Source organism: Rhinatrema bivittatum, chromosome 9, assembly GCF_901001135.1.
Source record: "Rhinatrema bivittatum chromosome 9, aRhiBiv1.1, whole genome shotgun sequence".
Classification (NCBI taxonomy): Eukaryota; Metazoa; Chordata; class Amphibia; order Gymnophiona; family Rhinatrematidae; genus Rhinatrema; species Rhinatrema bivittatum.
In genome coordinates this window covers 32,122,256-32,146,621 of record NC_042623.1, presented here as the reverse complement: position 1 = coordinate 32,146,621, position 24,366 = coordinate 32,122,256, and the positions used below count along the sequence as shown (strand labels likewise).

At 49.7% G+C, this 24,366-nt stretch overlaps 1 protein-coding gene across 3 annotated transcripts in view; it reads left to right on the top strand.

Moving 5' to 3' along the window:
• FLNC (filamin C) overlaps positions 1–24,366 on the top strand; it is a 146,123-nt gene that overhangs the window by 89,185 nt on the left and 32,572 nt on the right. For all 3 annotated transcript variants that reach the window (XM_029617184.1, XM_029617180.1, XM_029617181.1), the window contains 10 exons: positions 2,753–3,350; positions 7,278–7,451; positions 8,411–8,573; positions 11,527–11,687; positions 12,858–13,025; positions 13,862–13,985; positions 16,328–16,484; positions 20,949–21,138; positions 21,906–21,929; positions 23,486–23,733. In XM_029617184.1, the coding sequence (XP_029473044.1) occupies positions 2,753–3,350; positions 7,278–7,451; positions 8,411–8,573; positions 11,527–11,687; positions 12,858–13,025; positions 13,862–13,985; positions 16,328–16,484; positions 20,949–21,138; positions 21,906–21,929; positions 23,486–23,733 (2,007 nt within the window). The remainder of the gene's footprint in view (positions 1–2,752; positions 3,351–7,277; positions 7,452–8,410; positions 8,574–11,526; positions 11,688–12,857; positions 13,026–13,861; positions 13,986–16,327; positions 16,485–20,948; positions 21,139–21,905; positions 21,930–23,485; positions 23,734–24,366) is intronic.

The following is a 24,366-nucleotide window of genomic DNA, read 5'->3' as shown; positions in this document are numbered from 1 at the left end:
TCCACATTCAGGATAGTGATTATTGATATACAGTAACACATTTTTCATACTTATATTTTTTTTATTAGAATTGAATATTTGTATTTGTTTTTTATTAGAATTGAATATTTGTATTTGTTTTTAATTATTTTTATTTTAAAATTTTTAAATTGGAGGAAAAAGACCTCAGACTCATGTAGCCAAAATACTGGCAAGAGGCAAAGAAGCTGTATCAACTTCAGTCATTGGTCCAAAAACCTCCACTGTAAAGGGTTTTGTAGTGAAGGAAGAATTCTACAAAGATTACCAGTGCAGTCCTTAGCCTGAACTGCACTTATGGACACAAAGGCACGAAAGGAAAAATACTCCCCTTTCAAGGTTATAGCTCGTCACAATAGTGCTCAAAGGCAAAACTTGAAAACGCCAACATGGCCGACGTTTCGTCAATCATGTTGGGTCAGGGCTCAAAACTAGAGAGAAGCAGGAGGGCCCAAATCAGCAGTGATAGCAAAATTACCGGTAATTTATATAAGAAACTCGCTTAATTCAGAACTAGATGGCGTGAAGAACTTTTGTACAAAATGAAACCAATTCAAAAATGAAGGTAACCATCCTTTTTTAATACAGATAATGGATCAATATTCTCTACCAATGAAAAACCTGATAGAGTATCCAATAGATATATAGAGGATAAAACTTTATACTAGCATCCAAACCAAATGTAGGGGTTTCACTGTTTCCCAATAGAAATGTCAGAAGACAAAACCTGGAAAAGATGACAAGTCAATGTTATTTAAAAGCAAATAAGTGTGCAAGCACTTTAATGCTAATGCTTTCTAAAGACTAAGTGCATGCATTTCTTGAAATGTGTAAATAATTTTGATATAATCAATGATTTGAGTCTTTTTGCTTCTCCCATGTTTTAAGCCATGACGCAACGCGTCGGCGTTTACGAGTTTTGCCTTTGAGCAGCTCTTCTCCCCCTCTCTCTCCTTTCATGTCTTTTCTCTCTTCGGTTCTCTTTCCGTATTTCTTACTATCTCTTCTTCTCTCTTTCCCTCTCATTTCATGCTGTGAAGGCGGTGCATGCAACTCTACCTCATGCACCCTCTCCCTCTTGTCTCCACCCATCTCTCTCTCACTCTCTCTTTCTCATTGTCTCCGGAACCGTCACTTCGTTTGCTTGCTTTCTTTCGTATTTTCATCTCTGCCCACCTCTTTCCCTCGCCTTCCTCCGTTCACTCTCTGTTCACACCCTCCTCCCTTTGCTCTGATGCTAAATCAGGGAACCCCTCACTTGGTTCCATGTGTTTTTAATTTTCCCAGAGCAGAGGTTATAAGGGGAAGAGGGGTAGAGCCAAGTAAACATGAAACCACATCAGCATTGTCGAAAGAGAAGAATGATGATCCCTGGGGGACAGATAAGGCAAAGCCCGTGCTCTCTGTTGGCTGCCTAAGAAGAAGCAGGATTCGGTTTGCAGCAGTAGGCAAAAAAAAAAAAAAATCCGTCTCTGCCTTGGTGGTGGTGGGAGGGAAGGGGGTCAAAGAGCAGAGCACTAACGTTTTCCAGCGCCTGCAGCATGCGTCCTGCCACGGGAGGGACCCGCGCAGCCTGCCAGAAATGGTATCTTGCGGTTTACAGTATTGAGAGGAAGGGGAAAGGGTGAGTGTCAGAGGGCTTGCACTGCAGAGACAAAACATGTTGATGGAATATAGCTGGAGACCCCAGATTAGAGGCTGTGGGCAGATGGACTGAGCGTCTTTCCCATGGACATAACATAGGAAAAAAAAAAAAAAGTCTTCGGTGCATTGTGCTGGCAGAGGGGGCTCTGGGGGCTGGAGCAGCACAGAGATAAGCAGAGGGCTTGTCCTGGAGAAATCTTTGTGCGATGAAGCGCCTGACCGACCGCAGAGGCCCTGCATTTTAATGCCGCAGTCATGGGAGACAGAGTAGGACCTGGTGGGTACAGCATGAAATGACAAGTTAGGGGAAAAATTAGGACGCAGGTTTCAATCCTGGCTCTCTCTGTGACTTTTAGAGTCGCTTGTTTCTCTGCACCTCAGGTTACCCAATTGTAAGTGGATAAAAATAACAATCACTTCCAGTTCGATCAGAACCAGGGCTCAGATCTGGTACCATGAGCCCTAATTTATGACTTACCTGGGGATTTTATATCCTTCCCCAGCTTCTATGTAATCTAGTTATGATCCTGGGCTGGGGCCATGCACCAGGGCTCCTTCTGAAATCTGGCATTCACGGGCCCTGAATCTGACCACTAGGTGTCACTGTTAGGCAAGGAGCATGACTCCTTCCTCCCCTGGGGCCTGTCAACAGTACCCCTGTCCTACCATGGTGCTTTCTCCTGAGGTTAGATATGAGGAGGGCTGGGGCCTGAGCAAGAGATTAAGGACAGAGAGCAGTCAGGAGCTAGCCAGTGCCCTCATTTCAATAGAGCCAGACACCACCCTTAAATGACTGAAGGCCGGGACCTTCGCTGCCTTGAGAGCTCATGGACAGCACTATCTTTAGATATTTTGGATTTTTCTGCCAAACTAGGCTGAAGGCTTCTGTTGAGTTTTCTAAGCAGCAGCAAACTGCAACCTGCCCTGCTGCTTCTGCCTCTTAATTTTCTTCATCTACCTTTTGCGACCCTTTTTTGAGCTGCAGACCCCGGCTGATAAGCACTTCTGGAGGTGCCGCCATGTCTAAGGATGTAACGGTTAGTGGAGTGATTGGTTTTTGCCCTTCATCAAATCCTTTCTCTTTTCATAGGTCTGTGCTTATGGTCCTGGGCTGAAGGGCGGCTTCGTGGGTAAACCAGCACCCTTTACTATTGACACTAAGGGTGCCGGCACTGGAGGCCTGGGCCTAACAGTTGAGGGTCCCTGTGAGGCCAAAATTGAATGCCAGGACAACGGAGATGGTTCTTGTTCTGTTTCCTACCTTCCAACGGAGCCGGGGGAGTACGCGATCAACATCCTCTTTGCGGATGCCCACATCCCCGGCTCACCTTTCAAAGCCGACATCAAACCGGTCTTTGATCCTAGCAAGGTGACGGCCAGCGGCCCTGGCCTGGAGCATGGCAAGGTTGGGGAAACAGCCACGTTCACAGTGGACTGCTCCAAGGCTGGGGAGGCGGAGCTCACCATTGAGATCATCTCAGATTCCGGGGTCAAGTCAGAGGTTCTGATCCAGAACAACAGTGATGGCACCTACAGCATCACCTACATCCCTGCCTTCCCTGGCATGTATACCATCACCATCAAGTATGGCGGCCACGCCGTGCCCAAATTCCCAGCCCGCCTCAACGTGGACCCTGCTGTGGATACCAGCGGAGTCAAGGTCTTCGGGCCAGGCGTGGAGCCACGAGGTAAGAATGCTGCTGTCGATGACAAGCAGCCCAGCAGCATCCTGACTTGCTAAGGTATGATTGGAGAAGCTTAGTAGCTGAAGCTATCAAAAGATAAAAATACTTCTCCTTAGGAATGAAATAAGAATCTAAAGTGAACAGAGTAATGATTAAAGACTTCTAAATTTAGACACAGAAATGTAGACACTGGAATGAACTAAAGAGGTAATGACTGCAAGACTCATGCATTTGTCTCAGGAGGTAGGGATTTGGCCATCACCTTTTTTTTAAGGTTGGGGATGGGAGGGATTGGCACCCGTTCGGCATGCTAGTTTTATTTTTTCAATATTCAAAAGCCCGGTGAGCGGCAAAGTTACCCAGGCAGCTCTATCTGGTTAGCTTTAGATGAGTATATTTGGCATAGACGTACCCAGTTAAGAACCATTGAGTATCCTGACAAAAAGTTAGCCAGGTAACCTTACCCAGCTGACTTTTCACTCACTGCACCACTGAATATTGACCTCATAGTTACAGATGAGGGCCAACTGGCTCGCCCAGGCTGCCCAGTTCTCTTCCTCTCTGGTTCCCTACCACTTTGGGAGGATGATCGTATATTCTCATACTCAGACCAACATCGGTGCCCATCATGCCTCTTACCCGACCTCTCAATTCTCTTCCCACCATTTCCAGTGCTGACCTCCACCTCCGTTGGTAGATTATTTCAGGCCTTGTTGTCTTCTTGCAGTTAATCCAACACTCAGGCTCCTCCCATGTCTTACCACCAACTTTGGAGGAATCCAGACATCCATCACAATTGTTGACTGAAACTGTGCTCATTGATGTTAACCATGGCTGCTCTGCTAATGGTCACCTCAGCCTTCTTGTAAGCTCGAAGCAGCCATGTCCCTGAAGTTAGGGCTGTGACTATGACCGCTCTGTGCAGGTTACCCCTAGCCTTTTTGTATGTGGAAGGTTAAGATCGCCACTATTGCCAGTCTTACTACATAAGATAAATAAATCCTGCATATGTCTCCCCCTGGCGAGCCCTTAGTGAGAAGGGAGATGTCTGTGACCTCTAGCACTTGCAATGATATGGCCCAAGCTGTGTAATCCATCGGCATTCACAAACCGAACATTTCTCTGGATAACAAAATATTCTGATAAACCGGATAGCACAGTTCAGAAAGCTGGTTACCAGTTAAAGGTAACGTGCTTGCAGACATTAAACTCAGTCTCGCTTAACTAGGTAGTATGTGTGGCCACTGAGGTGAGGACTCTGGCAGTGCATGGCATGTGTCGGGGAAGGTAGGGGGGTGGGGATTGGCTGTTGTCCTGCGAAGGCCTCGCATGCTATAGTGAGGGAAGCCGAGATGCACATTCCTGCTCCTGATGAGGGAGAAAGGACCACCCTAAGAGCCTGGGACCATTGAGCAGGTGATCGTGCTTTCAATTCCTCTCAGTCAGTAGAGCAAAAAAATAGGACCTTAAGCTCGAGAGCCGTGGATAAAATGCTGTTTCTAGGCACCTCCTGGCTACTTATAGGTCTGACCCTTTAAAGTGTTTCATGCGCATTGGCAACATGCCAAAATGTAACCATCTGCATCCTACATAGGATATGTCAAAATCAGTGCTAGAGGTAAGCTGAAAAATCACAGTCAGTGATTGTGGTTCAAAGCCCTGCCTGTTATCTGAGTATTCACTGTTTGTGGAGGTTGGACTGTGGTGCACATTTATGATCTGAAGCCCCACCCTTTATCTGAGTGCTTAGCGAATGCAGGGGCTTACTGGAGCACCATCTGGTCACCACATCTCAAGAAAGTTGTAGCAGAATTAGAAATGGTACAGAAAAGGACGACCAAAATGCTAAGGGGGATGGAAGGAGTTCCCTAAGAGGAAAGGCTAAAGAGGTTAGGACTCTTCAGCTTGGAGAAGAGAAGGCTGAGGGGAGAGATGATAGAGGTCTATAAAATAATGAGTAGACTGGAACGAGTAAACGTTAATCAGTTGTTTACTTTTTCAAAGAGTACAAAGGCTAGGGGACAACAGTGAAGATGCTAGGTAATCCGTTTAAAACTAATAAAAGAAAATATTTTTTTACCCAATGCATAATTAAGCTCTGGAATTCATTGCCAGAGGATGTGGTGAAAGCTATTAGTGTAGCTGCATTTAAAAAAGGTTTGGACCAAGTTCATGGAGGAAAAGTCCATTAACAATTATTAAGGGTGAGTTAAGAAATCCACTGCTTATTCATGGGATGAGCAGCTTGGAATCTGTCTACCCCCAAGGATCCTGCAAGGTACTTCTGACCTGGCTTGGCCACTGTTGGAAACAGGATACTGGGCTTGATGGACCCTTGGTCTGACCCAGTATGGCATGTTCTTATGTTCTTATGATCCATGATTGTGATATGAAGTTCCACCCATTTTTTGAGTGTATATTTATTTATTTTTATTTATCTGATTTTTATATTCTGTTTTTCAGCATTTCAAATCAGATTACATTCAGGTGCTTACGATATGCATGGGCTCACTGAAGCACAATAATTGAATGTTATCTGAAGCTCCTCCCATTATTATAGTGCTTACCATATGCAGGGGCTTACTGGAGCACGATTGTGATCTGAAGCTCCTCCCATTATTCGGTAGTTCACTGTTTGCAGGGGATAGGGTTGTCATGAGGTGCAGGCCAGTCCAGTACTAGTTTTACCCCACTGAATGCAGGGACTTGTAGTTCAGATTTTCTTAGGTAAGCAATGGGACAATCAGAACTACAAGTCCCTGCATGCACCTGGGTAAAACTGAGACCGGATTAGCCTGTTCCTTAAAGCATGGAGCCAGGTGGCAGCCCTAGCGCAGGACAATTAGATTATGATCTGAGTCGGGATTAAAATGTATTACAATATCACCAGAAGCAAACTGTGCTTTGGGTAGCTGCACAAAGGTTTTGTGGACACTGCTGCCAGGGTTTCCTCTGCCTCAGGTTCCCATTAGTGCCCCTGTAATGACCGACAGGGTACCCAGGAGCCCATCTGTGGGAAAAAAAGCTCCAGGGAGGTTGCCATCTGCTGACATTTACAGAAAAGGGTTAGAATATCTGAGGTGGGGGATCCCTGGTACTCCAAACGTGGCAAACCTGATTAATGATATTGTAGGGATGGGATATTGCTGCCATGGGAGAGTTAGGATCATGAAAGCTGGCTATTGATGCTCAGTGATATGGCGGCGTGATAGAAGACGTAGGTATTGTTTTCCCGTGATCGTGAATGCTGTAGTGGTAGGTGGGGCAAGGGGTGCCGGAGGGCTTCTGGTGCCGCTGGTACTGATAGGATAGGTTGTGGTGGGACATTAAATGGTGTCGGTCCCCAAGAATACTGCTCACAGTAGAGCGAGGGACATTCTCAAACTGCGACGCCGGGTGTCTCCTCTTTCCGGCCGATCAACGCCTCTGCAGGTTTGTGCGGGGAGCCGCTCTCTTAGAGTAGAACCGGCAGCAAGGTTGCGCCAAGTCCCTGCCGGCATCCCTGCCCCTCTCTTCCGTCAGCTTCTCCTTTTCAAAAAGGAAATCAGTGGGGGGGGTAAGAGGCAGTGCCGCCGCAGGGACTGTGCCTGCACACTGGCTCCTGGGCCTGCTCTCAGGGCAGCGTCGCTGGCAGTTCTGCTCTGGAGCCAGGGAACTGATTTAGTTTTATTTAATCATATTTGAGAAGAGCGGCAGGAGGGAGGGTCCCGGGCAAGGTTCGGATGGTGCCATCGACAGCGATGCCGGGTGGGTTTGTGTGTGTGTTGCTGCTGGCGGTACCGATCCGGGGCGGGCTAAGGCCGAGCGGCAGAGGGAATAGCATTGCATTTGTAACGATACCGTCGGCAGGTAACCGGTTGTGTGCGTCGACGGGGAAAGCTGCTGGCACTTGCGGGGGTGAATTCAGGCATTCTCCTATCTGTTCACCAGGCGTTCTTCGAGAGGTCACCACGGAGTTCACAGTGGATGCCCGTTCTCTCACCAAGGTGGGGGGTAACCACATCAAAACTCGCATTGTGAACCCCTCGGGTGCCAAAACAGAGAGCTTCGTCACGGACAATGGAGATGGGACCTACCGAGTGCAGTACACGGCCTATGAAGACGGTAAGAGTTGCCTCCTGAACTGGAGCTCGTGAGGTGGAGCATTCTGGGTCCAGAACATGATCTGCCAGCCTCTTCCTGTTAGCCTAGGTCTATTTCCTGGGTTTCCCTTTCTCTCTTTCCTGGTTTTCTGCCTGTAACAGGCTCATTCCTTGATGTATCTCCTTTGAAAGGCTGTTTTCTCATTTACTGTCCCTGTGACAGGCGATTTCCTGACTGTCTTTCTCTGTAAAAGTTTATTTCCTAACAGGCTGTTTCTTGGCTGCCTATTCCTGCAGCAGACTGATTTTTTTGGGTTTCTCTCCCTGTGACAGATTGTTTCTTGCTTGTGTATTCCTGTGACAGGTTGTTTCCTAACTTCCTCTCCCTGTGACAGATTGTTTCTTGCTTTTGTATTCCTGTGACAGGCTGTTTCCTAACTTCCTCTCCCTGTGACAGGTTGTTTCCTAACTTCCTCTCCCTGTGACAGATTGTTTCTTGCTTTTGTATTCCTGTGACAGGCTGTTTCCTAACTTCCTCTCCCTGTGACAGATTGTTTCTTGCTTTTGTATTCCTGTGACAGGCTGTTTCCTAACTTCCTCTCCCTGTGACAGGTTGTTTCTTGCTTTTGTATTCCTGTGACAGGCTGTTTCCTAACTTCCTCTCCCTGTGACAGGTTGTTTCCTAACTTCCTCTCCCTGTGACAGATTGTTTCTTGCTTGTGTATTCATGTGACAGGCTGCTTTTTGAGCCTCTGTCCCCGTGACAGGTTGTTTCTCGGTTGTCTAGTCCTGTGGCAGGCTGTTTCCTGGGTTCCTCTCCCTGTGACAAGTTGTTTCTTGGTTATCTATTCCTGTGACAGGCTGCTTTTTGGGTTTCTGTCCCTTTGACAGGCTGGTTTTTTTTAATGTTTTGTCCCTCTGACAGAATCGCCGGTCCCTTGTGTTCCTCGCCCTCTGACGGGCTGTTTTCTGATTTTACAGGAATACATTTGGTGGAGGTCCTCTATGATGACGTAGCCGTACCCAAGAGCCCATTCCGCGTGCAGGTGACGGAAGGGTGCGACCCTAACCGCGTGCGCGCCTACGGTCCAGGGCTGGAGGGAGGCCTGGTGAACAAGTCCAACCGCTTCACCGTGGAGACCCGGTAAGTGGCCGCAGGGGCCCGTTCTTCCCGCCCAGCACCGAGGGTTGCCTCTGCGTTCGGTGCTGATGGCGCTAAGCACATCCAGAAGCGGCCTTTCTGGGACCTGAAGACTGAGATCAGGTGCCCTGCAGGTGATGCTCAGGAGCTCCGAGGTGGAGGAGGGAAGGAGGCCGATGATACTGTAGTTAGCCCAGCTGGCCATGTAGCAGGACGGAGGGATAGTCCCAGAGGAGATTTAGTGTAGTTTGGTTTATTGATTTACTCGGTCACCTTTCTACATTAAATCAAAGCAATGCACAGTATCAAATCACGCAGATAATATTAAAGAAAAAAACAGCACTTAAATAATAACTTAAATTACCTAATTAAATTAAAACCTTATAAACTAAAGAGAAAGCCAGATAAATCTGAAAAATGTAACATAACGGTTAAAAGTCCAGTGCTTATGCTCTCCCTAAATCTGGGGAAATTCTGCACCACCACTGGCAAAGCATTGCAGAGGAAGTAGAAAACCAGGTGGATTCCCACTGGTCTGTACTGGGAAGGTTACTGTCAAGAAATCCGACGGCACAAAGTAATACCCAGCACTTGCCAGGTGCAACGCAGCATCTTAAGCTTTATTCTACTTGGTCCTGGCAGCCGGGGAAGCTCCTGGAGAAGCGAAGGTAAGCAGTCAAACTTGGCGCAGCCAGATTTGGCTGCCATGTTTTGTAAAAGCCGCGGCGATTTCAGAGGCATCGTGGGCGGCCTCCACGGCGAGCAACCTAAGATCTACGCCAAGCAGTTTAATAAAAGGTAAATTGTGAAAAGAGAGCACAGAGCCACTGAAGAAATGTGCCTAGCGAAGATTAGCTCAGACCGGCGCGGGGACATGTGTCGCCCAGGCATGCTTCCTGGCAGAGGGAGGTTTAGAGAAGGGAGAAAAAGAAGGTTAAAACCGCGTTCCTAGAAAACAGGTAGTGCCTTTTATCAGGGCTTCCTAAACCTGTCCCACAGCCAGTCTGGTTTTCGGGATATTCATAACGAACATCCATGGGAAAAATGTGCGGATTTTGGATCTCTTAAGGTACGCAAATTTAATCTCAAGTACTGAGACCCTTCTAATCTCACTCACAGACTCCATCCTAAAAGGTTTAGACAAGGGCCATTCATACTTACTTGCTTTGCTAGACATATCCTCCACCTTCTACACTATAATTGGCACTCACTGAAATTGGCATCTCAGGAACCCCCCTGCACTGGTTTGAATCGTACCTGGACTGCAGACACTACAAGGTCAGAATAGGCAACAGTGAATCCAAAGCTATCAACCTATCCAGAGGCGTTCCCCAAGGCTCCTCGCTTTCCTCTACCCTCTTCAATATTTACCTGCTACCCCTCTGCCAACTAGTCTCCGACTTAGGCCTCACTCACTTCATTTACGCGGACGACGTCCAAATCCTTATCCCCATCACAGACTCTCTATCCAACTCCATTAAAACTTGGGAAAATGCTCTTTCATCGATCAACAATCTCCTCACTAACCTTTACCTCGCACTTAATACCTCCAAAACTGAACTAATTATCATCTCACCCCACCACAAGACCATAAACTCCTATCCCCCCTCAATAACCTTCTCGCAGCATGTACGAGACCTAGGTGTCACCATAGATGACCACCTAAACCTAAAACAATTCATTAGCTCGACTAAGAAAGAATGCTATTACAAACAAAACACTCTAAAGAAAGAAAGACCACTCCTCCACCTCAATGGCTTCCGCACAGTCCTTCAAGCCACCATATTCTCCAAAATCGACTACTGCAACGTCCTACTCCTAGGCCTACTAACCAAAAGCCACTATTAAACCGCTCCAAATGCTACAAAATTCTGCTGCTAGAATCCTTACAAATTCCCGCAAAAAAAAGATCATCTCACCCCTATTCTCAGAGATCTCCACTGGCTCCCAGTCACTTTCCGAATCATCTACAAAACGCTCACAATCATACATAAAACCCTACCCAACCAGAGCATGCCCTGGCTAAACGACTCCATACAATTCCACGCCGCTAACAGACCTACCCGATCCTCCTACAAAGGAATCCTACACACACCCTCTCCTAAACGTACTCATCTTATCTCCACGAAGGAACGTGCACTATCCGTCGTAGGTCCCCTCAATCTGGAATTCCATGCCCCCCCCCGATCTGCGTCAAGAACAGTGCACCCAGAAATTAAAAAAAACCGAAAAACCTGGCTCTTCAAACAAGCATTTACATAATCCCTCTTATTCTCATTTGCCCCGCCCTCATTATCTCAATATTTCCACTCCCTCTTCCTTCAACACTTCTGTCCATATGTTCCTTTAGGAGCCTTACACACCAATTCCCATTAGCTCATCTGCCCATATACCCCTAGATGTGTTTCACTCCCTTAATTTATTATCGCCCATTGATCAACTCATGCCTTTCCTGAAGCAACCGTCACTTACGGATTCTGAATTATATTCCCTCTGCTGAATTACTTTTAATTTTGTTAATATTATGAGTCTCTCCCTGTTATTCCGTTAATTCTGTTATTGGTGATTATTCTACCAGTTCCATGTAATTCTCTTACCTTGTTACAGTAGTTCCATGTGAACCGATGTGATGCGCAAACGAATGTCGGTATATAGAAAAAAACTTTAAATAAATGAATATCCTGAAATGCGACTGGCCCTGGGGGCTCGCCAGGATAGGTGAGGGAAGCTCTGCTGTTCATCCTCCTGGGGCCTCTCTCTCTCTTTACTGGGTCGCATCAGGGAATCGTCATGCACGGTCTCGCGCCTTCCTGTCTGAGTCTCGTCGGGGGAGCTTGGCCCGCACAGCTTCTCACTTTACGCTCCCCTTCGGGTGCTTCCCCACCCCCCCCCCCCACCCCCGCCCCTGACCGCGTGACTGTGATTCTCTGACCTTGTCTCCATGTGCTTCTTTCAGGGGAGCTGGCACCGGCGGTCTTGGTTTGGCCATCGAGGGACCCTCGGAGGCTAAGATGTCCTGTAAGGACAATAAAGATGGCAGCTGCAGCGTGGAGTACATTCCATTCACCCCCGGGGAATATGACGTGAACATCACCTTCGGAGGCCGGCCCATTCCAGGTGCGACGGAGTGCAGGGCGGTTTAACTTTTGGGGGAACCCAAGCACCGCTGAGGGTGGATTCTTTGAAATTGTGTTTTTTGGCCCCTGGCTCCTTCTGAGTTTCCAGTTCAATCGAAACCGATGCCACGAGCTGGTCGATCGCAGCCACCTGGGGATTTCTCCTCTCTGTTTATAACCTTCCCTAGCCTACCCACTCCAGTCAAGATCCTTGGCCAGGAGCCACAGAACGTGGCTTGCGTGCACCTGGATTCCAACCAGCAGGTGTCAGCCTTGAGCAGTGGCTGAGATTCCCTCCCCCCCCCCCCCCCCCCGGCTGGGCTGTGAGCATCGCTTCCGCAGCCCTGCCAACGGCCAAAGCTGGGCCCAAGAACTCAGCCCGTCTTCCTCACAGCAGTGCACAGTACTGCTGCGCAGCCACTGGCCGGCCCCTCGGAGTGGTTTTCATCTCCCAGCCGCCTTGTGACCAGACAAGCACGGAGTGCAGAATGGTAATGTGTAGATGCAGACTAGAACGGATGGACGACGGGATTACAGATGCAGACCACGTGACTGGAACCATAGGCCCACCGGGGGATGCCCGATCCCCCGGTGGGCCTATCCGCCCCTGGGAGTGAGTCTGAAATGGAACAGAATTAAGTCAGAAAGGAGCAAAATAGAACAGGAAGAGCCCAGTTCAGAGCTCCCTAATCGTGGAGAGACGGCAGCTTTCACCTCCAAACCGGCCACACAGATCTGCTTAGAGTGAATAGTCCAAATCTTTAGTGGCATTGTTGCATACAGAAGTCCAAAGTCTCTCTGGGCTTCCAGCTCACTCGGAACCGGCCTCTGCTGGGGCCACAGCTTCACACACCTGTGGCGGCTCCCTCAGTTTTTAACCCCTCTCCTCTCACTGGGGTCCACAAACCGTGGCTCGTTGCTGTGCCACGGCGAGGACCCCCCCCCCCCTCCCCAGAGCTGTGGACCGCAGCTTCCACGGCATCCCCAGCTCTGGCTGGCTCGGGAATTGAACCCAGGCGTTGGATGTGGTCTTGCGTTGGGGGCGGGGGGAGGTCTTTCGCTTCTCCGTTGCTTTTGGGTGCCGACCCAGAGCCCGGGTAGCACTGAGCATGCCGCCCTCCTCTCCTTGTAGAAGATCCTGCTTTGTTTTCACCCGTCTTCTCCTGTGCAGGGAGTCCGTTCCATGTGCCGGTGAAGGAGGTGGTGGACCCCAGCAAAGTGAAGTGTTCCGGGCCCGGCCTGGGGGCTGGCGTGAGGGCCCACGTCCCACAGACCTTCACGGTGGACTGCAGCAAAGCTGGGCTGGCTCCCCTCGAGACGACGGTGCTGGGACCTTCAGGTACGGCAAAATGGATGCATGCTAGGGAGCTAAAACTCCACACGCCACCTTGTACTTCAGATACCACAAGTTCAGAGCAAAAGCGCAGTGAAGAAACGCAGTTCTGGTCTGGAACTAAATGGTAAAAAAAAACAACCTTTTATAATCAAGAGGCCTGGGAGTCTTAAAGACACATAGTAAAGCTTCATAATTCATTTCTAGGGAGACATTATAAAGGGGCGATGTGAGGCAGCTCAGTGGCTAAGACAATCTGTGAGAACCTTTGTGGCGTTAAATTCTTTAAAATTCAGCAATTTTATTCCTCAGCAGTCAGGTCCTGCTCTCTGTCCTCTGCAGGGTAATACTGCGAATGTCAGAAGCCTTAGTGCTATTGTTCAGGTCCAGAGAGCTGTAGGAAGGCTTTATAAACTCTCCTAGGCCTGTTTTTTTACTTCCTGCTGAAGTTTCACTGTAGCCCTGTAAGCACAGCCCTTGTAGGGTTGCCAGTTAAGCGTTACTTTTCAGGACAGGTTGATCCGGTCATGGTTTTACTTCACAGCCTCCATGGACGTGTGGTGCCTAATGATTTCCCTAAGGAAAGCAAAAATTACAAGTCCACCCAGGCAACAGGGTAAAACCAGGACCCTAGTGTGTCCTGAAAATCTGGAGCTGGTTGGCAACCCTCGGCGCTTTTGATATTGTGCTCATTCTTCCTCAGGGAGGGAGGAAAAAGATTGGGACATTAAGGATGTCATTACGGAATGACACATTTCCACATTCTGCTTATCAGATATTATTACATCCATTAAAGAAATGACGTGTTACATCTATTAAGGTGATTGTGCTGTCTCTGGTAGGAGTTGCAGAGCCGGTGGACGTTCGGAATAACGGGGATGGAACCCACACGGTGAAGTACACACCCGCCATGGATGGCCCTTACACAGTGTCGGTGAAATATGCCGATCAAGAAGTGCCACGCAGGTGAGCACTGGCTGGCGGGGACCACAGGGCACCATACGGCAAATGTTTGGCGGTGTGCACACATCCAGGATAGGTTTCACCTGCACCTATCTTCTTCATCTGACTGTGTGCTGGACATTTGAGTTGCTTGAAGAGCAGTAACTCTTCTAGTGCCTTTCATCCAGACAAGTTCCCGTTATGCGTCACAGTTTTCACAAGTTAAACATACATGCAGTTTGCCCTGATGGTGAATGGCCTGGCAAGAAACTTCCAGTGCTCGAACTGCAGGTAAACTTCCAAAGGGGGTGAGCGTCAGAGGGACCAGGCTATGATTATCCAAGTAAAATGGTTGACCTAAGGTGTCACAGTGTGTCAAGCAGAGACTGGGACCAGAGCTGCCGTGCAGGGAGATTTAGGGGCCTAGCTATCAAAACGGGATGATGTTCTCAGTAAATAGGCCCGACTGAGATGAGCAGGGCCTATTTATAAATGGGGATGCGTTAGTGCATTTTGATAAATAACCAGAGTCATGCATGGAGTGAGTGCCAGAAGGGGCCTTGAGCTCACATCCCAGGACCTCTCCTGATTCTTGGTCCAAGCCACTGGACCCCATGTCCTCTCTGATCTTTGGGGTGGATTTTGAAAATCTACTTCCACGGAGCAGCTAAATTTGGCTGCCTGGAGAAAATAGATTTAGGTGCTTAAATTCTGTGTGGTTCTGGGTTGGAGTTGAGGTTACTAGGGGGACGTAAGGAAGCAACTTAACCAGCTCGAGCTTATTTTCAGCACTAGAGTCCGAACAGTTCTAAGGGGCAGGCTGTGTCTGGCCCTTTCCCAAGATCAAAGACAAACACCCCCTTCCTGCACCCTGCCTAGCCAGGAGTTAGCACCCGGCTCATTTAAGCACAGAGGCGCAACGACACCCTGGGGGGTCAGGGGTGAGGGACCTTGGCAGGGCTGTTGGGCAGAGTCAGAACTGGGGTGCATTGGCAGAGCTACGAGCAGGGACTCTGTGTTAGCGCAGGACAGGAACGAGGGGCTCTGGCAGAGCCGTGCGTGGGGATTCAGGGTTGGCATAGCAGGGGATGCCGCAGGTCGGGGCTGAGGTGGACGGGCAGAGCTAGGATGAATAGTTAGACTGCAGGTTGGAGGCTGGAACACGAGGCTTGGTGGGTGGCAAGCAGCTATGCAGATGGCAGTTGCACAAGGATTTTGTGGATGGTGCTGCCAGGGTCTCCTCTGCCTCAGGTCCCCATTAGTGCCCTTGCAAGGGGCCCTACCAAGAGATCAGGGTTTACTTTTCATCCTATAAAGGGCCGAGCAGTGACTGACAGGGTGCACAGGAGTCCATCTGAGCAAAAGGATTCAGGGAGGTTGCCCTCTGCTGACATTATCATTATTTATTTATTTGATACACCCCCCCATTCAATAAAACATCATCACAGTGGTTAACAAACTAAAAACATGACAAGGGGGAATAGTCAGCTGCTGAGTGGCTTTATCTGGCTAACTGGCAAGGTATATTCAGCAGTCAGCTGGTTATGTGTAACCGGCTAACTTTACTTCAGCCCCACACCCGACCAGAGTTAGCCGGGTAAGGGCTGGATTTACTGATACCGCCGGGCTCTTTGAATCCCGCGGTAATGGGGGGGCAAAGGTCCTGTGATAGCCGGCAGCGATCGCACCTCTGCGGTGCCATCGCTGCCGGCGTCGCGCCAAATAACTACGCCATAAAAGGTGTAGTTATTCGGCGCGAAACTGACAGCGATTAAACAAGCTCACCTTTCGCTGTGGGCGCAGTCTTCGCGGCGTCAGCCCCGGTGCCGCCCCGACTCCTCCTCTTCCGGGGCTGACGCCGCCCCCCGACTCCACCGCCATCTTGGTATCGCACGTGATAAGGAACTTTTCGCGTGCGAAACGTCCCTTATTGCCTACGATCCGCTTGGAAAATGACCCCCTAAGTCTGAATATCGGAGTTATCCGGTTAACTTATCCGGCTAACTCCGATCCTCACTGGAACACCCTTGACTTATCCAGCTGAAGCCATTTAGACGGATAACTAACTCTATGTTGAATAGGGACCTCAAAATAAACAGTAAAACATCTACAGAAATGGGTGGGGTCTCTGAGTCAGGGGGTCCCTGCTACACTAGTGGTTGAGGCAGGGGATCTGTAAGATTGAGAGGCAGGGGCAGGACATGGGAGAGTCTGAAGTAAGCAGAACTGAGTAACCCATGATAAAGGTTTTATTCCACATTTCTGCTGTTAAATGCAAACCTCGGTGTGAGGGGAGACTCTAAATCCAGGGACAGGACTGCAAATGAAACCAGTGCTGAAAGAAAGTTCTTGTTTCTCTTTTTCAGTCCATTTAAGATCAAAGTGCTGCCCACCCACGATGCCAGCAAAGTGCGCGCTAGTGGACCAGGTCTGAACGCCTCTGGGATCCCTGCCAGCCTGCCCGTGGAGTTCACCATTGACGCCAGAGACGCAGGAGAGGGCTTGCTGACTGTGCAGATCCTTGTGAGTAGCTCGAGTGGCAACGCGTGGCCCTTCCGTACCCCGAAACGGGGGGTCCCCACACAACACACAGCAATGAGTTGTGCATTTGCCTTCCCCCTTTCTCAGGTGATCAATAACGTATTCCTGGCAGCTTACTGCGTTTCCCACAGTGGCACTTATGTAAGCTTTTTATCAAGTGCCCGGTCCATCCTGAGTTTCCAGCATTTCTCGGACAGACTAGAAAAATCCAATATTTTAATGTAAAGCAAGCAAAAAAGATTTCAAGAGCTGTCCCTTACAGACAGACTTCACTGCCCGAACTCCCCTGACAATCCAGAGAGCGAGAGTGACCTCTGGGATACTGCAGAAAAGAGAGAAGGAGAGGGAACAAGAGGTAGAGAAAAGAAAAAGATGGAGAATAACTAGAGAGGGGGAGAGACCTCCGGGATAGCACAGAAAAGAGAGAAGAAGAGGGAGCGAGAGGTAGAGACAAGAAAAAGATGGAGAATAACTAGAGAGGGGGAGAGACCTCCGGGATAGCGCAGAAAAGAGAGAAGAAGAGGGAGCGAGAGGTAGAGACAAGAAAAAGATGGAGAATAACTAGAGAGGGAGAGAGACCTCCGGGATAGCGCAGAAAAGAGAGAAGAAGAGGGAGCGAGAGGTAGAGACAAGAAAAAGATGGAGAATAACTAGAGAGGGGGAGAGATGTGAAGCCCGCGACAGGCTAAGGGGGAACAAAAGAGAATGAACAAGAAAGAGCAGAATATAAAAAGCGAAATTTGGAAGAGAGAGATTGAGGGAGAAAAGGAAGCAAAGAAGGAGATAGAGGGGAGAGGGAGGTAGGGGCAGAGAAAGAAGAGGTAGGGAGGGAGTGGAGGAAAGTAGAGATATAGGGAGAAAGCGAAAGAGAGAAAAAGGGACAGCGTGAGAAGAGAAATAAAGACTCAGGAAGAAAAGTAAAAGAGAGGGTGGGGGGTGGGCAGCAGAGGCAGAGGGTGAGGAAAGGAGGTGGGTAGAGGAGCAGGAGAGAGAGCGTGCGTGGGGAGGGCACGGCTTCCTCTCCTCCTCCCCTGCCTGATTTGTAGGATTGAAACCTGTATTTAATGTTCCTGATTGTGAAGTCCCCGATACCTTATAAAGCCAGCGGTTCTCGCCTCTCGCCTTCCCTCCTCCCCGCTCTGGCAGTCGGGCAGATAAGGCAATAAAAACGTAGGAAACGGGCAGGCAGCAAGGCTGCTTCCCCCCCCCCAACAATGGCCAGGGTTCTGCAGCCTCCTTCCAGCCTGCTCAGGAGAGGAGAGGAGAAGGGGAGCTGGGCCACACTGACCCGCTGAGCCTGTCGTCACAAGCATCATTCGTTAATACTAAAAGGGGAGGTTCGAAAGGGAACACTGTGTGTGTGTGTCCCCCCCCCCCCCCCCCAGGACGGAGCTATAAATGATCTATGCCCTCAGCACCAGCTGTTGGACACAGGAGCCCCAGGGTGCCTGAGCTCACTTCCCTGCCTAAAAGGGAAACTGTAAAAATAATGTCTCCAAATATACTTTTGCCTCCCTCCCCTGCCGCTCCAGTTTTATGTGTGGAAGGAATCGTGGAAGTGCCGCACCCCCAGTCGCAGGGTGAGCGAGAACCCTACTCGCTTGAGTGTCGGAAATCCAAGGAGACCACTTCACTGCTCTGATTTTTATTAGTACAATCAAACGGGCGAGTGGCTGGACTCATCTGCAGGAAGACCTGAGGCCGGGCCCTGCTGAGGCAATCCAAATGGAAGAGGCAGGATTCCCAAACAGAGAATCCAGGACCGGCCAAAAGTCTCCCGCCAGGAAGAAGGTCGGCTGGCAGCTGTGGTTCAGCGATAAGACCTAGAGCTGCCGAAGCGGCTACAGGCAATATAGGCTAGTGTGACCAGATGTTGAGTCGCCAACTGGCTTCAGAACAGGCCAATCCAGCCCTGGATTTACCCTCTTGCATGCATGGCCTGATTGGCCCATTGACCTGTTTCAAGGCGTTGGTGAACGTGGCAACTGGCAAGTACCCGTCACTGGTTCTTGCCGTGAGTTCTCTTCCAAGAACAGAGCTCCAAGTGTTTGATTGTCTCATTGAGGTCCCTAAGAAAATCAGAACTGCAAGTCCCTGCATGCACTGGGGTAGGGCCTGTCCCCTTACTGCATGGAATCATGTGGGGACTTTAGCCGGAATCTAGAGAAATCCTTGTAGAGATGCAGGGTCTTGTTGGCCTCTTTTGGGAATTGTCTCGCTCTACAGCAACATGCCATTTCTGCCTGAATTTAATTTAATGCAATTTAAAACGTGTATAGACAGCCTCTCTGGCTTGGTCAAAAAACCATTCGAAGCAGCGTACGGTCAAATAAAGTTACATCAAACTTGGTATCAACATTAAAATAACAAATAAAACATCATAATCACATCACAGTCATAGGCCCAATGGGAAACATCAAATAAATACCAGTCATCATATGTCAGTTATCATAAACCCCAGCCTATCAAAAGTCGTAGAGACAAGCAAACTGATGCTAAACACATCCTAATAACTAGAGAGATCTGGTGATCTAAGGAAGGAGCCCGTGCTCAGGGAAGGCTTCTGCCCACAAAGAAGTCTTATTTATTTTATTGATGTTTTTACATCTGAGGACCCGACCAGGGCACCTCCCATTGAAAGGAAAACAGACGAAACAGTGTACCAGTTTACAAACACTATGCTGACATCGGCAGGGGGGAAAGCATGTTGGAATAAGAAGAGATGTCGTTGTGACTGTGAAGGCAGAAAGAGAGCTGGTGGCATCTTGGAGAGGAAAGTCAACTTTTGTTCCCGAGGGCGGGTGCTGGTAAAGAGCCGAGGAGCTCGGGAATAAGACGAGGGCAAGGCAGCACGTGGCGGAGAGGAACTGCAGTTGGGAGCAAAGCCCCAGTCAGAGGTTTAAACATGGCAAGCTGACTAACAGTGAGCTGGGGAGTAACATCAGCGCCGCCTGGATGGGGGGGAGAGGGGAGGGGGGCATGCAGCAGAGTTTGGGAGAAGTTGGGATGGCTGGAGTGCAGAATGCCGAAGGCCAACAGGAACACTGCTGCAACCGAAGACTAAGGTTACCCATTCAGTCACCTGCTGCCGGGACATCCTAGACTTAGCTCTCAGTGCACATTGCCCATTGCATGATAAATCATCTGGTAGATCCCAAGTAGCCAAGTGGTTAGAGCAGCTCGCTACGAATCAGGGAAGCCAGGGTTTAAATCCCACTGCCACTCCTTGTGTCCTTGGGCAAGTCCCTTTACCCTCTGTGGCCTCAGGCACAGACTTAGATTGTGAGCTCTCTGGAACCTGCATGTAATCTGCTTTGAAGTGCCGAAAAGCAAAATATATTTCAGATGATGCTAGTAATAGCAGTGGCTATTCCCTAAGTTGATTTGATTAATAGCAGTTAATGGACTTCTCCTCCAAGAACTTATCCAAACCTTTTTAGGGGGCACTCCATGAAGTTAGAAAGTAGCTCATTTAAAACAAATCAGAGAAAATTATTTTTCACACAATGCATAATTAAGCTCTGGAATTCATTGCCAGAGGATGTGGTTAGGGCAGTTAGTGTAGCTCGGTTTAAAAAAGGTTTGCTAAGTTCCTAGAGCAGAAGTCCATAAACTGCTATTAATCAATGAGGAATAGTAGCTTGAGATCTATGTAATGTTTGGGTACTTGCCAGGTGCTTGTGACTTGGTTGGCCACTGTTGGATACTGGGCTTGATGGACCCTTGGCCTGACCCACTGTGGCATATCTTATTTTCTTATGGTGACAAGGATCCCGCCACAGAGAGCTTACACATCTAAATCATGTGCTTAATAGCACAGGGGACTAGAGACTTACAGCTCTGAGGAGGGGGCCTCTCTCTGACTTTCTTTTCTATAATCATTAAAAGAGAACTCAAAATTCAAAGCAGCATGGAGTCCGTCATGGCCCACCCTAAGCTAGCTAGCCTCGGAAAACAGGAGCATCAGCACATCACAACGTCAGTTAAAACACAACATTTCATTCCGACCTGTGTTTTTGTTGTTTGCTCTGACTTTACTTAACGCTTAGAAAGATATTAGTGGGAAGCATCTACCAATTAGCCACTTCTGCCATGGTGAACCTGAAGTACAGCAGGGGCGTTGCTCTGCTCATCCTCATACAGTCAGAACTGCAGCCTGGAAAGCATGAAGACAGCATGGAGAAAGGGACGAAGGGGAAAGGGGATTTTTAAAATGTGACGTGGTCAAAATAATAAGAAAAGAGAGGAAAAGCTATAAGAGAGAAAATATATTTAGACAGGAAAGGAGACTTAGGGATAACAGCAGCAAGGGGTGCAATAGACTGAAAATGCAAGGAAGCCGATCATTTGGAGGCCCGGGTAGGTGCAGCTGTTTTAAGTGGCTCCGTTGGAGCGTGACCGATGAAATGGGTCGTCACTCGCCCTTCTGACCTTCCCTCCTTCCAGGATCCAGAAGGAAAACCCAAGAAGGCCAATATCCGAGATAACGGGGATGGGACCTACACCGTATCCTATGTCCCCGACACGACTGGACGCTATACCATCACCATCAAGTACGGCGGGGACGAGATTCCATACTCCCCTTTCCGTATTCACGCCCTGCCGGCCGGGGATGCCAGCAAGTGCCACGTGACAGGTGAGTCGCCCTCTGGCGCAGTCACTCCCTCAACGCAGATGTGTGCGCATGTGCGCGCATGCGTGTGTGTGTGTGTGAGATGCATGTGTGTGTGTGTGGGGCACGTGCTCCTCCGGCGGGGGCAGCCTGCGTTTCTGCGGCGTGCGACGTGTGCAGGGCCGCTGCTTTTCCGGGGATTTTAAATTTTCGCAATCTGCGTAGCCCGATGGGGGGGGCTGCGGGTTGTTGGCGGCGCCAAGCTGCAAGCAGTGCGGTAAACGTCCAGATCCGAAACCCCTGCACTTGCCGCAGCTCCCGGTGGCAGAAGACGGGCAGGAGCTGCGGGAAGCCCGGAGCCCCCTGAGAAACACAGCAGGCCCTAAAGTGCAGGCGTGCCGTGCGCAGCCAAACCTTTCAGGGCGCGTGGCGTGGGTGCAGTGCTCCGGGTGTGTGCCCCCAAGCATGCAGCACGTGGCTTTGCAGGGTGCAGGATATGCGCTGCATAGAAATAAAGAAAACACGAGGCAGGCATGGAGGGTCCTTAATGCTGGGCCCCCCCCCCCCCAGCACTGAGCACTGGACGTGACTCATTCTGAGTGCTGGGAGCAGCAGGGGAGCTCTGGCAGCCACACGTGGGTATCTGCGTTAGGTACAGAGGGAGCAGTGTTGCTTGCTTTGGGTTCTTTTTTTTGTAAGTAGCATTGAACGTGCCAGGGAATTTGTGCCTGGGATCTGTGAGGTCTTCCTAAACTCATGGCTTCCTTCTCTTTCTCTCATTCCCTCTCCAGTGTCCATCGGAGGCCACGGATTAGGTAAGTTAGGTTTATTTCCTTTGACACGGGATAAGGTCCCCGTTAACCTTCCGGGCCGCTGCCATTAAGCACGGAGAGAAAGATCGAGGCCTGCGATTTTGTCAGACTGCATCCAAGGGGAATTGGATTCAGACAGCAGCCAATGAGGGCCTTGGCTTTTACGGTCTGGGGAACTGATGCGCAGACACAAGGGGGAAAAACACCCCCCCCCCCCCCCCACAGGACTGCTTCCCCAGCCAAGTCCGTAAGCAGAGCATGTGAAGCAGCAGAGTCCGAATTTTCAAGAAGGCTCCTCACCCAGTAAAAATGTTTCTTGCAGTAAATGTTTATGGGTTATCATAAGGCTCGGGGATAACTGCACGGAGCAGCCGTTGAAACATGGGGGTAATCTGCATGCTCGCTGGGCAGACTGGATGGACCATTTCGGTCCCTTTTTCTGCCGTCATTTCTACGTCAGCAGGTCCTGATGTGGCGTTAACAGTTCCCGATGACATTAAGTGAACAAACTGTACAAAAATGGCCTTTAGGGGGGGGGGGGGGGCCTTCATTTTCAATTTAAATCGATTCTTACAATCAAGAGTCCCAGGTTTTTGCAAAGACTGTAAGATATTTTTACTGGTTTTACTTTGCACTGAAACCTTCGGGAGCATTCGGGAGAATCTTGTTCATTGTTTGGCGGGTTCAGGGCGATGTTGCCTGCACATTTTGAAAGGGTTCGGGTGCAGACACGTTCGCTCGGGCAACTTTCTGGGAGCTGAGTTCAAAGCCAGTTGCGCAGGGCGAGCCAGCATAGTGCAAATAACAGCGGGATTGCTTGTGCTTGGAGGGGAGCCTGGGGCAGGGGGGGTTAGTGGCTGTTAAGGGGGTCAGGTTTATCAGCTAACATTGGAATGGCTGGGGAAGCAGCTCCGTCTTGCTTCAGCGAGAGTGAGGCGGGTTCGAGCTATGGTCCCACCTATTCGTGTTTGTTTGTATTTTGGAGTCATTTGCACTTCGGGTGGGGTATTTTATGAAGCCGTTTATTGTATTTTGATGTATTTTATGAGCTACTTCCGTGCTTTGCGAATCACTTTGGGTTGGACTATGTTTAAGGAAAATGCTATCCAAATATAATATAATGTAACGCCTGAATTTTGGTAACGTCCATCACGTTAAAATTATGCTTTTGTGCCCTAGAATGGGTAATGGGCTCAGGCTTCCCTCCCTCCCTCCTCCCCGGGACTGAGTGGTCCATCCACACCCCTCCCTGTGATCCCCAGTCCCCACTCCCATCCCCACTCCCCTGCCAGCCCAGGAGGGGGAGGCTGAGCAGTGCCTCATACCTCTGTCTGCCAGAACAAGCCCTGATATTTGCCCAGAAAAAATGAGTCAACGATATTTTGTTCCACGATTTTCCTGTTTTTGTTCTACTAAACATGGATAAGTTCCCAGGGCAAGTAAGAGAAAACCAGAAATGAAGAGCCTTGTGTATTTGAAAAGCAGGCATTGTTCTAGTCAGCAGTGGCATTGCCCCGGGTGCTTTCTGCCTGTCTCACGTTGCCCCTTTCCCCTCTCAGGTGCATGTCTGGGCCCCACAATCCAGATTGGACAGGAGACCGTCATCACCGTAGACGCCAAGGCTGCTGGAAAGGGCAAAGTGACCTGCAAGGTGTCCACGCCCGACGGGGCGGAGCTGGACGTGGACGTGGTAGAGAACCACGACGGGACATTCGACATTTACTACACGGCCCCAGAACCCGGGAAATACGTCATCACCATCCGCTTCGGAGGAGAACTCATCCCTAATAGCCCCTTCCATGTCATGGTAAGCACCACAACTTAATCCTTTCCTAGGGCTCAGCCACGTCCGACTAGGGTCACCGCCCCGCTCAGGTCAGCCCGAGCAGGATGAATCCAGTCCTTGCCCCGCCGTGCCAGCAGAAGACCCAGACGGGGGCGAACCCACTCTGACAGAGCACCCATACGGGGCAGTCTCTCCACCCTGTGACAGCAGAATGCACTCGGGGGCAGTCTCATAGCTCAGCCAGCCAGGGAGAGACCCCAGGGCTCTGTGATGACCATCATAGAGAGCCAGAGGCAACGCCACAGAAGCGAGCAGGCAGGCGGGCAGGACTCCAGCGTGACTGCGCAAACGCTGCACTGTGTAAACTGTTACCGTGTCGCTGCGGGAGAGGAGCTGTGAAACGGTGGGACTGTCCTGTTGTAGAACAATCCGTTCGTTTACGGGATTTTCTATTCTGCAGGGTGGATTACCATGGGTAAAATAAAGTGGTGGCAGGATGGTGGGAATACAACCGCTGTGTGTAGTGATTACTTCAGAATCGTAGTGCTGCAGAGAGCAACTGTGTGCCATGGGATGCCCTACACTAAGCTGGAGCACTAATGCGGTGTGGAAAGACAGAGAGAGCCTCCGCTCCGTACTTGCATAATAGCTGCC